Source organism: Lycorma delicatula, chromosome 5 (genome assembly GCF_047948215.1).
Source record: "Lycorma delicatula isolate Av1 chromosome 5, ASM4794821v1, whole genome shotgun sequence".
Taxonomy (NCBI): Eukaryota; Metazoa; Arthropoda; class Insecta; order Hemiptera; family Fulgoridae; genus Lycorma; species Lycorma delicatula.
In genome coordinates, this window is record NC_134459.1 from 127,218,609 (window position 1) to 127,232,047 (window position 13,439).

The 13,439-nt window shown below is 31.8% G+C and overlaps 1 protein-coding gene across 6 annotated transcripts in view; it reads right to left on the reverse strand.

The window, feature by feature from the left end:
* slmb (beta-transducin repeat containing E3 ubiquitin protein ligase slmb) overlaps window positions 1-13,439 on the reverse strand; it is a 163,816-nt gene that overhangs the window by 120,870 nt on the left and 29,507 nt on the right. The window contains exon 1 of one of the 6 annotated variants that reach the window (XM_075367042.1): window positions 2,798-2,819. The exons of the other annotated variants lie outside the window; for them this stretch is intronic. Within the exon in view, the coding sequence (XP_075223157.1) occupies window positions 2,798-2,800 (3 nt within the window). The 5' untranslated portion in view covers window positions 2,801-2,819. Of the gene's footprint in view, window positions 1-2,797; window positions 2,820-13,439 lie in introns of those variants that run through there. 6 annotated transcript variants of the gene reach the window in all.

The following is a 13,439-nucleotide window of genomic DNA, read 5'->3' on the forward strand; positions in this document are numbered from 1 at the left end:
TACTAATTCTTATTATCATCTCCGAAAATAACTAGAAGCAGTAAGCTTGAAAAATTACAAATAACCGAAAATCGATGATAGAAAATGTCCACACTGGCCTAAAGGAGCCAGTAAAATGTATTTTACCATTATTTAGTAGTTCTTGGCATGAAGATAATACATTTTTACGCTAACCGAGAATAAAAAAATTAGAACTGTGTATAATAATCAGTAAAAAGTTTTTTATCAGTTTTCAGTTGTTTTTTTTTATATAATAAACATTTTAGTTAAGAAATGGCGTCAGAATGAAAACACAATTTTCAAATATTTTCTTTTATGAAAAAAAATTGTTATTGAGCTTTAAAATCATCGGTAAGTATTAAGCTTAGTACTAATTTACCATTGACAAAACTACGAGTTTTGTTCAACACATAAAATTATTTACTGTTCTGTAAACCACCGTCCTTTTCTTTTGTAATATGACAAATTAGAATCAAGAAAAATGTGTCTTCGTTATCTCAAACAGCTTAAATCTGTACTTATTCGATAAAATGGTGGTTTTTAAATCTCATCTAAAATGTAATTAATTAAAATTGATAAAATAATGTTTTAATGATGAAAAATATTTGACTAATAAAATACAAGACTTAAGTGTTGTAATAAAAATTAAAGAAATCTTCAAATAATAAGGAAAAAACTATTTTACTAGAAAATTTTCCAACATGTAGAAAATCTCATTTTTTGAAAATTACTTTTTCTTCTATTTTTGGTTAAATGTGGGAAATTTATTTTACCTTCTTTACTACATTTACTGGTTTACAAGATCTCTCTTTTTCCTTTATCATCTTTTGGCTTTTATACCTATGATGATAAAAGTAAAAAGAAATCTTGTAAACCAGTAAATGTAGTAAAGTAGATAAAAATTTGCCCAACTGTTGATATGACCAGTCCCAAAAATTTGTAATCTACAAAAAGCCTTGTACTGAGAGAACTTGTTTTCCATTACTTAACAATTATTATTAGAGAGAGATATGAATACTCTGCCTTTCCTTCAAATGTGTCAAAACACAACAGATTTTCCTTCTTAATAAAATAGGTGACACTATTTTAGTTTAAACTTCTTTAATTTCGCAATATATTTCTGATATTTTTTTGCTTTTCCTTCGTCAATTTTCATAGTTAAAAAAAAAAACATTTTTACAGAAGAGGTAATTAATTTTGGACACCTAATAATACCATTCCGAGTCGCCGCCCCCCAGAGCAACCCGTCCGGAGGGCCTGGTTACGGAGACGTGCAGTAGCCACGCCAGGAGAAGCTAGTTTTTACTAAATCAATAAAATATCACATGGGTTTGGACAAATTAGGATAAAAATATTTCTTGCATTATAAAAAGCGTTTAAAGAAAGCGCCTCCAATTAAGTAGAAAATAACTTTTACTTCAAGACACATTTACTGCAATACAGAAAAACATTATCTCGAAACATTTAATAACTGTTTTAACAAACAACTACTACTCACAAGGGCAGACGGTCCCTTACAACGGAATTTATTGATACCCTATAGCAAACTGGTAGGAGGGGGTTCAAATCCAGTCCGGAATCAAACCAAAATATATTGAGACACAATCTTTTTTTTTCGATAAAAAGTCAGGTCAACTGTAATCAGTAGAAACAATTAACCATCACAATCTAATACCAAAGGTACAAACAAATTAGTAAGAAATTCCCTCATCATTTTTTTCTCCATAAATTCCATTGGAATATTAACATTTTGAAATCTATTTACGTTACGTTTTTGTTGTTAGAGCAATATGATCATTTTGTACAAGTTCCTTAACTTGTACGACCCGAAAAATGTAGTGTTTATGCGTGAATTCATACTTTTAATATTTATTCAATAGGATTATTCGAACTCAAAATTGGCCGCGTTACGCTTTTAAACTGTCATAAACGATATAACAGCTCTCTGGTGACTGCGTGGATCAGATTTCAATTTTCCCGACGACTACGCGCTTTCTATCACACGTAACTCTAGTAGGTTCTGTGTAAAGTAGTATTTATGCAATTATAATTATTATATCAAAGATATCGATAAATAACTTCTACGAAAACTTTAATTGCATAAAAAATACGTGAATACATTAACTACATAAAGAAGTATTATTTTCTGCTAAAATGGTACTCCTATAGCTAAACATAAAAACATTAGATATATACGCTATCACAATAAGAAGGGAAAGCTATACGATAATTACGCGCGACTAAAATAGTAACCGCAAAGTAATACGACACAACTATAATACAATGTTAAATTGTGCGTAATTTAACACTGCTTTACAACAGCTACGTAAAATTAAAATAATGCCGGTCATTATTTAAATTTCCATATTTATACGATGCTGTTACACAGTTTAATATACCGATTTTTGCACTTTATAAACATTAGAATTATACAGAATGTGATGACTAAAATTATAACAAACTTCTTACACTCTACATAATAAAACCAGGGTGAAAAGTACTTACTATAATAAAAATTACACGAATTATAACATGTAAATGGATAAGAATTAAGAATCGTTATTTACAAAACTACAAAAAAAATCTTTAGTAGATATAATTCTATAGTGCGTGAATTAACATACTTTTTATTAACGGTTCAATCAGGGTACACATATAATATAATAAAAAATTCTCAATGATAATCATATTTCTATAAATCCTTTCTTGTATCTTTTTTTTCTATTAATAGAAAAAAAAGGTTATAAATATCACACTAATAACAATAATCTCTCTTAACTAAAAATAAAAAGGTTACCATTGATTAATTAACTAAGCGATATTACGAAAATTTCCACGGCCACCAACTATTTCAACATGTTTTTCTTTTATCTTCTTCATGCTTTCAATCCTACACAAAACATCAGAATAGAGGCTGCTATTCTTAGGTAATCAACTTAACAATAACAGTCTGAGAACTATCGTGCATGTTCTTGCATAATTAATATTATAATATACCATTACCTCTTCTTGCATCAGAATTGCTAATTTTAAAAAATTTATTTTTTCATTCGGAAAAAAATTAAATACAAAGAAAAGACTAGCATTAAACTGAAAAATATGGAAATGAAGAAATCGTATACAAACATATTTGTTAAAAATAAATGGCAATTTTGACCAACAATAAAAACCTTATGGAATGCAAGAGCCTTTGCAACAGTGGTTATAGAATTACAAAAAATCGTTTAACCAATCCCAAGCAAACTTTAAACAAAGTTAGCCCCAAGCAAGTAAAGTTACCTTAAAAATAACCTAACCATTAAAAATTGCAACTCAAAATTGCTCACCACGACCTAACGCATATTCCTAACAATGGGCTGGATAAGATAAAATAATCTATTTTTAGTTAAATAAAGATAGCATGAACCGTTAACCATTAAGAAAGATTTCTCCTCCTGTGAGCAAAATTTAACAGCCATTCAGTATTATTACAAAACTAAAACAAAAAACTATTTAAAATCGTTCAATTTATTAAATATTCTAAAAAGCTATTTATCTATATACTGATCCACTATCGTTATTCAACAATGAAGTTTCTGCGTCATAAAGGAATAATTTTTTTATAATTAAACTCCTGTTTAACGTGGACATTTCACGTTAAAAATAACTTTTCTAACAAACTAACCAACTTTCTTGGTTATGTTGGATTAACCCAGATATCTCAGGTCTTATTTTTTATTTATGAAGTGTCAAATGCTCTCTTGTTATATTTTAAGTTTCTTTTAGTTTTCCCTAATATCCTAAATTGCAATTTCCCCGTTCTTTGGAGGGTCAAATTTATCATCAGCGTTTTCAAGGCCAAAGGCCAATTTTTACACTATATAACGTTAAAGTTGATTTTTGAAATTTATTTTATATTTTGCTGCTAAACTGAGAACAATATGCAATTTTTTCCGTACTTTGCCAATCATTTTTCTATACTATTCTGCAGTTGTTTTGCTTGTAATTTTTTTGCTGATTTGTCGATGGTTACTTTAGTAAAACCATTGAACATAAATGCTTCTTTAACAAAAGTTGTTTCTTCAATTGGCTTCCAGATCAAGTAAGACCTGGTCTACAAGGTATAGCATGCCCTCTTATCTTTCATATGATAAAGAGAACAGTTGATGACGTCTCTATTAATCCGCGTATTTTTTATGAATATTTGTAGAAAGCAAGGGCAAGGGAAGACCTGCGTAATCCAAAGGCTATAATAATTTTATTATCATTACTAGGTATTCTCTTTTCTTGACTTTTACTATCATACCCTTTATTTGCGTCTTTCTTTCTGTATGAAAGTCATGACGCTCTGAAATTATATCATTGTGTTCAATTTCGTGCAGTTTTCTTTTCCATCTTATATTAGTAGTATTTTTGGCACAAATCTATAAATGGACCTTTAAATCTGTCCTCGGTTTCATTAAAAATATGTCGTAACTGATATATATATGTAGTCCCATTTGGTAAAACCATTTTCAGTTTTCATTTTTACATATGAAAACCACAGGGGAAGGAGACAGAAAGCAAGTCACTTTACAAAATTTTCAAGAAAAGTAAATTATAAAATTACTTTATTTACAAAATGTATTTTTAAAGATGTACATAGTTATTGATAATTAATGTACAAAAACGTTTATAGTTATTTCTTTCATCAGAAAAACAGCATGTCATACATCAGTCAAAATTAAATAAATCATCGTGATGGAAATATAAAGTTCCAAATATAAACTATATTGTTAAGACTGCAAGCTTAGGAAGTTCTTCCTCCACCAGCAATTCGAAAATTGAAATATTATTTCAAAATGAAGTCTTAAAAATTAATACGACTCTACAGGACAAATTTTATACACAGAGCGACTTTTATCTTCACACTTAACACTTTTATCTTCACCGGTAACAAACAGTAAATATTATAAAACTGAATATATTTTTCGGACCGTTTCTTCCGGCCAACAGCCATACTGTAGTACAGCGATACCATTTACGTAATATACGAAAACTGTCTGAAAAGTTTTGGGCCTCAACATGAAGATGGCAGCATACGTCAACAAAAGTTAGGAAGTTGTATTCGCGCATGCGTTGAAAGGTACTCATTAAAATTTAAGCCGCTAAGTTGTTTGATAATCGTTTGACAAAGTCATTGCGAGTGTTTTTGTGAAAATGTAAAAAATCGAATATCGTGCCGTGATTAAATACTTACCTTTGAAAGGCAATACGCCAACGCAAATTGTGTTGAACGCTGTTTATTGGAACTGTCTCATCATTTACCACCGTGCAAAGATGGGCAGCTGAATTTAAACACTGTCGTACCAGCTTGGTTGATGATGAGCGTTCGGGACGGCCAAAATCTGCAACCACCACCAATATCATCGAAAGAGCTCACCGAATGGTACTGGACGACCGACGAATTAAGGTTGGAGTAGCAGAGGCTATGGACATATCAAAAGAACGTGTGTGTCATATATTAACAGAAGAAGTGGATATGCGTAAGCTATCCGCGCGTTGGTTGCCGCGTTTGCTCACTTCGGCCCAAAAACGCACTTGAATGAATATTTCAAAGGCCCTGCTGGAGCAGTTTAAGCAAAACGAGTCAGATATATTGCATAGATTCATAACTGTAGATGAAACGTGGATCCATCGCTACACTCCTAAGAAACAACAGTCGAAACAGTGGACTGTAAAAAGTGAAACTGATCCGAAAAATGTAAAGACTGTTCCATCGGCCGGGAAGGTGGTGGCAACTGTTTTTCGGGATAGTAACGGAATTTTATTTATTGATTATCTTCAAAAAGGTAAAACAATAACGGGACAGTATTACGCATCATTACTTGACAAGCTAAAGACAGAAATTGCAAAAAACGACCACATTTGAAGAATAAGGAAGTGCTTTTCCATCAGGACAATGCGCCTGCTCACACTCCGACGGTTGCCATGGCTAAAATTCACGAACTGCACTTTGAATTGGTTGACAACTCACCGTATTCACCAGATCTGGCCCCAAGCGACTTTTTCTTGTTTCCTAACTTAAAGTTTCGCTTGGAGGAAAGAGATTTTCATCGGACGAGGAGGTTATCGCATACGTAAACGCCTACTCTGCGGAAAAAGACGCCAGCAACTATTTGGAGGGGTTAAAGAGGTTAACCCGCTGGAAAAACGTATCGACTTGAAAGTAAAATTTGTTGAAAAATTAAACTATATTTGACAGAAAAGATACGTCTTCTTATGATAGAAACTTTTCAGACAACCCTCGTAAATAATGTTTAGTCTTCATATAATCGTATATCATCTTACCTCTTGTACGTAAACATTTTCAGTTTACTGTTGGAGCTCCCGCTTTTGGTAACTAAGGTACAAAGAGAAATCTAGATTTCGTCACTTCACGCATCAAATATTATTTTAACTAAACATTATGCGGGTAAAAGTTGGTACTGATGTTTCAAAACTTTACTAGCATTTATACTTAAAATTTATCTTCTCCCCATAAATAAATTTACAAATATTAAAATTTCAATATTCAATTTTGAAAAATTTAGTCAACATAAATGAGCTAAAAGAAAACCCTATGCTGAGGTAATAACTCTGTCCTTATGTATCTACTCGAGTGTTCTTTAATGGAACATTAAAGAAATGGAACAGCTTACTTCTAAACTAGCTTCTTAATCTCAATATTTTGGCATTTCTATTACACCAATTTCAAGTCAAATGATGTTAAACGAACTTTACTGCGAAACAATTGTAACGGTTGAATATGTCAATTATTGTTATTATTCCTCTTGGTTCAATGGGTTTCGATAAATTACTTTTTTTACAGTTTTTATTTTTCTAAAACCAGCCCAAATAATTATTCTAGTTCCACACCCGTTAAATTACACTACTATTAACAGTAATTTATAATGTCGAAAGAAAATACTAAATCCAGCATAACATTACAAATCATTTAAGGAATACAATCTTATAAGATAAAATAACTTAATTTACTTAAAATTAAGTGTAATTTATTAATGGTTCTTCGTAATAGCATACTATTAAAAAAAAATCATATTAATGAAATGAATTAAAGCGAATATTTTAAATCCAGGAGAGCTAAATAAATATACACCCAAACAAAATTTATATACCTACATTTTTTTGCTATACATGATAATAGTTCCGAGAAAATTGTTAAATGAATCATGCAACTCCGCCCAACCCCATAAGAGTACCTGCTTATGGCTCCATTATTCGGAGTACATACAAGAACAATGCTCATTTCCGCATCACATTCGTCCCTACTTCAGTAAAAAATGTTTAAAAATAATCAAATTGCCTCACAAAGCTAGTGAAGAAGAAATAACTAATAAAGTCATTTTTCTTAGCTGAATAATGAAAATAAAAAAAATCAAATCAACTACCCTAAATATTTCAGGCTAAACCCACTTACACTCATCATTAATTCGATTTTTACAAACTGAAAAAAACGTTTTTCTAACAAACTGATATCTCAAATTTGACGAATATAAAACGGTATACTTTTACACGATTTTTTAAACCTATGGTAGTTTTCCTTATATCAATTTCACAAGTTAATGAATATTTCACTAAGCCAAACACTATATAAATATAACCTTATGGACGAATTTGAAATTTAATTAATTCATCCTTTACTTAAATTGTAAACATAACATCTTAAGTACTACCTGAACTCTTTTGATTTATTACCACCGATATATCTGTAAGACAGAAATTCTAATTTGACCTTCATTCTCAACTAGAATTTTAGATTTCGATAAAACGGGATTGTATATTGAGTGACGTAAAAAGAATTTTTAAATGTCCAGAAATCGATATTTATTTATTTATAAAGTATAATATATAAACTTTATAATATATAATACGTAAATTATAAAATTAGACGCGAAATCAAGGAAGTACGAGGTTAAGAAATTGTTTTATTGTAAACTACTAGTAGATTAAAATTATCTATTTCGACACCCTTTAGTCAAAAGTACGGGGAGAGAATTTTGTAGAGGAAGTGGGAGTACTATTCGAAGTCAAGCGGGAAGGAGTGAGATGAGAAAAAACTATTAATTGCCCTTCATCCGATGATCAGGTCATCGTGACGCATTTCATTGCATTTATCAATCAACAGTGTAGATCGGTTATATTGTATGAAATAAAAATTCAGTCCTGCTACCAGCAATCACAATTTATTCGAGATTATGTCCAAACAGAATATAAACTAGGTAACAAATTACATTGGTGGCAATACACTGGCATAGCACAGCCTCCCTGAAAAAAGTTGATAAAAATAATTTATAGGTAGAAATCACGATTATCCTATATCTCGGAACAATACAGCCTTCAATCGGTTTTTTCCGTCTCGTCTTACGAATTTCTTTTGGTTTATTGGTAATTTATTTAGTTTGTTGGGTACTACCTGTACAATTATTTTCTTTGTAATAACATATTATTATCATTATAGTATCTACTTCAATAACCGTAAGAGGAAACACTATTTGGTAGTAAATTATAAAATATTAACTGGACAATAATTAATATTATTTCAGGGTTAACAACAAAACTGAGATCGAGCGGAAACATATGTATCATTCTAGTTTGTATCTATTCAACACAGTTCAAACGCCTTTCTTTATCTGGCAGTACAGCCGAGCTCTAATTTCATATTACAGTATTACAACAGACTGCCTCGCAGCAGCGAGCTGCGAGGACATTTCCCTCTTCTTTCTAAGAGGAGGTCGACTGCAACGTTAGACACAAAGAGAAGTTCAGCAGTAGGTCTGAAACGGAGTCTGTCTGCTAACGACTGCATACAAACGCGCGCGTTCTCACACACACACCAATTCACACACTGTTTTATATCTGCTTCTCCCTCATTACCCCACAACAAAAACATAGACTCGAATAATAAACCTACAATAAATATCAAAATTTAACCTTATTTACATTACAGACAAAAATCAACGTAAAACTGAGACACAAAACTTTTAAATTTTCTACTCCTCAGGCAAAACAAAAAAAAACACACAAATAAATTCCTTTAAATATTGATAAAACAAGGTTTCTAATTACCGCGAGTAACTAGATTAAATAAAACTAAGGAAGGGCTAAAATACAGCTACACGGTAAATATTTTTTATTACAAATTCTTCTCTTTGGTCACGTTACTTTCAAATGTATATCTCATGCTGTCAATTAACGATAAAGGCAAAAATTGGTGGAGCTTTTTTTCTCCTCTTTAATAATCTTATCAAAAAATATCACAACCAAACACTTCCAATGAACCCTAATATCATAATAAAGTATATCGCATATTCAAGAATATTAAAAAATAAAAAACTTCAGGGTGATCGTCTATAAATTATTCTGGGCGTGGCGAACTCGGATTTTCCGAACAAACTAATTTCTGTTATCCGGATTGGAAGTCCCGTGATACTCAAGTTACTCATTTTATATCCTTCAGTTTCACATTACCACTTCATTTAAATAATCGAAGTAGAACCAGCAAAACTGGACATGCATATTAGCAGCCGGTCTGCCGTGGTAACACTATATTCCCACGTAGAAAGGGAGCTTCAGACAGCCTAACGGGTAACCTATCACCAATACGGGACGGCAAACCATTTCTAAGGATTCCAAGAGCCTTATTGTTCTCGGACGAACGGTGAGCAACATCCAGGATGTCTGTATCCGTAACTGATAATATGCTTCTGGAAGTCAGGAAACCACTCGTACGGTCTGTGGTAGCTAACTGTTTACGTAAACTGAGAAAAATTGGCACCTCTACGCAAAAACTCCTACCTTTAACTAGAACATAGTAGAACATGAGATCGTACGATCCCGAGATTTATCGAGTTACAAGGAAGCTATCGTTCAAGTGAGGATGTACTCTACTACCGAAGCCGAGTAACCGCGATGTAGTTCAAGATTCCTGTATGATCTTTTGTTAAAAATGTTTTTTTTACATTATTTTATTGTGCAAAGTCGTAATAGTTAAAACCTCGATTTTTCATTAATCAATTCACCACGCCTAAACATTATGGTTTGCTTGGCATTTCTCCCGCCACCACCCCATTTGTTCGCCCTAAAGTATAAAGACCGAATGTCTGTGCCACAAACGGCAACTGTGCCTCGAACAGTTGCTAACATAGCTAACTAGTATGCTAACATAGCTCCTAGAGCTTACCTAACAACGTGAGCGAACTAAGCGTGGTGTCATACACCATCGGCTTACGTGTCCCAACCGCTCACTTGTCATATATTTGCTAAAATGGGTAGGCGCGCCCCGACAACTACTAAAAATATATATGAATCCATAATAAAATTTATTTCATCTAGGCAGCAATTCGCTGCCACGCCTAGGTCGCTGAATGCCAGCAAGTACCTGTCCATCATTTTATAGCGCTTGGAGCCATAATACGAGGGTTATTTTTTTTAAGGTCCGATCGGTCACGAAATTAAAACCACAGTGAAAATAAAACATTTTTTATTTGTAACAAGCACTTTACATAGTTACCCTATTTCTCTATATAGTAGCCACTCCGATTTAGACATTTGTCGTAGCATGGTACCAACTTTCCAATACCCTCGTCATAGAACGGAGCTGCCTGTGTTTCATCCAACCTTTGCGAAAGAAAACATCAAACGGCAAAACAGGAAATGTAGAAATGATTACACAATGATAATTTATATAACCAGCTTGTACGGCGTAATAAAAAAAAACTAGATCAGACAAAGTTTATTAACGTGAATTAATGAGCATATTAAGTTTTTTCAGCGAGAAAAAACTGTCATGCATGCGGCATTAAGAATAAAGCTAAACAAATTTTTTTTGTAGTTATACGTTAAATGAAACTGTTTAATAGTTCGTTTGGAAAAAAGTCGAGTATCAAATATGTATGATAAATTTATGCGTCATTTCGTCGATTAGAGGTGATCCTATCCTCTCATACTCAGATTCAACTTTTTTTTACATGTTAGCCGTATGGTTTCCAATCAGCCTTATTCATTTTTCGTTCATTTTTCCTAATTTAAAAACGTTGTTATTAATACAAAGATATCTTTTAGAAGTCGACCGTACCAACTCGATCGGATTTAAATCGGGATGGAAAGGTGGAAGTCGCGGAACCTGAGGCCGTGTTTTTTTAATAGTTCATCAAAATGGTACTTTAATTTTGAGTTTCTATACGATTTAATTGTCATACAATTGAGGGTTTTAACATTGCTTTATTAAACGAAATATTGTTCTTTTCTAACTTATTAATCATCCCACTTCTCCGCATTTGAATTCGGAGGCTACTCTACAAGTGAATTGTGGGATGGCGCATTATCGATAACAATCACAGACTGGAGGGAAGGCCAGAAATTAATTTTTCAGATGCCCACTTCATGAAATTGTTGTTGACGCTGTCGCGACAGTTACTAGGACTGCTAACAAAAGCCTATGGCTTAGAAGCAGCAGGGGTGGTGGACAGCCGAGTGGTATATCCATGGTGGATACCTCTTCACATCATTAAAGATGTCCAGATTGTCACCGCTTTTTGAATTCGTTTTCCTCGTTAACGTGCGTTCGAAATGAATCTCACTTCTCCTCCAGCGTGGATTATGATTAACCGATCACCTTTATTAATCGGCACTTTTATTCCTGCACCACTGTCACCCCACCACGATTTTGTCATCGAATGGGACGTTAAAATATAAGATTCTACTAAATAAATAATCCAAGAAATTTTTTTTGGCAATCGGTCATTTTTCTTAAATATTCTATCTCTTCCACCGGATGTCTTCTTTCTCAATCAGAAGTTCTCTTTTATTATTGTTTACACCATTTAAACCTTAACTCTTTAAAGATAGCTGCTAGTGTAGTTCTAGAACCTTTAAGTTGAACACTCTTTTGGAGTTCTTCACATAATTTATTTAATGTAAGCAGTCCTTATGTTTTGCGTGAAACTCGTTAACTGTTCGTGTTAAAATGGCTTTGATCGAAACTGTCTAATCCACTAATTGGTTTTGAACGTTGTTAATACTTTTTTAATGCGTATTAAACGTTTGTCAATCTTCAAATTTTCTTAACTTTACAGCTGATTTCTTCATAAAATCGTATGCATTATAACTATTTCACAAGCTCTGATTACGGAGCTTTTTATTATGTTCATAAACAACGCGTACAATAAATGTTATCTTAAATTTGTTCAGGGCTTCCAACCACCATTCACCCAAAAAAATACCACCTACTCTCCGTCCAGTATCTACCGTCCCCGCCCGCCATCCAAAAAACATACGAATTCATTAATACATACAAAATATTAACTAGCATGTCACACATAACATAAGGAAATAACTATACCATTCATACCGGGACATCCCAAGAATTGAACCAAATAAGTTTATTGAAAATGAAAAGTAAACAGTAGTTTTGAATTGGTTAGCGATAAAAAATTACTAGTCTATGAATACGTTGAAAATGACTAAGCTATAAATAAATGATTATTATTATTTGTGAACTCTATAGGCGTGTTATTTAATGCTGATATATATTGCTATGTACATTATCAACAATACTAATTTCTATTACAAGTGCATATATATATATATATATATATATATATATATATATATATATATATAAAACTCAAATGGAATATTTTGATAACCTTTATATTCGTATAAAGTGATCATTACACTTTTATGATTCACTTGATGGAGGGAGTGCAATATAATAATCTATTAATACAAGTATAAACTATTCGTTTTTGTACTGTATACAGTAAGATATGTTTATAAGTACGCTAAACATTTTTAAAGAAATCGTGCAAGCTTTCATTTTCGAAAACATGAAAGAAAATATGCAGTCTTGTTTCACGTCAAATAACTTATCTGATTACTATAAACTTTCACATTATTCTCTTATCAAAATATCAACAAAATATCTAATCAAACAGTTATTTTCAGTTTATCTGAACGTAATAAAAAAAATACTTCGTAAAATGAAAAGGAAAAAAATTGAAAATAATTTAAAAAAATAATTTTCAATATGTTTCTTTCTGAATTTATGTTGCAAAAAAGTAATAAATAAATCTGAAAAAAATCAATTACAACAAAATCCAAAAGAATGAAAACAAAAAATATAAAACAGAACAAAACATAATCAAACTAATAAAATATATAAGAAGAAATAAGAACAATAATATTCTACTACTTATACTTCTTACATATTTTATCTAAAGTATCCTCTCCAGAATTCCGTTATTCGTTTCCAATTATATTAAGGAAGCAATCTTTTTTAACTATCTATTTTCAAAAGCATTGCAATCACAAAAATAAGTAAGCACAGAAGAAGACATGTTTCATAAATTATTACTCTGCTTCCGATATTAGCTAGTTTAGGAAAAGAATAAAAAAGATACCAGCAATTCAATTGGTCA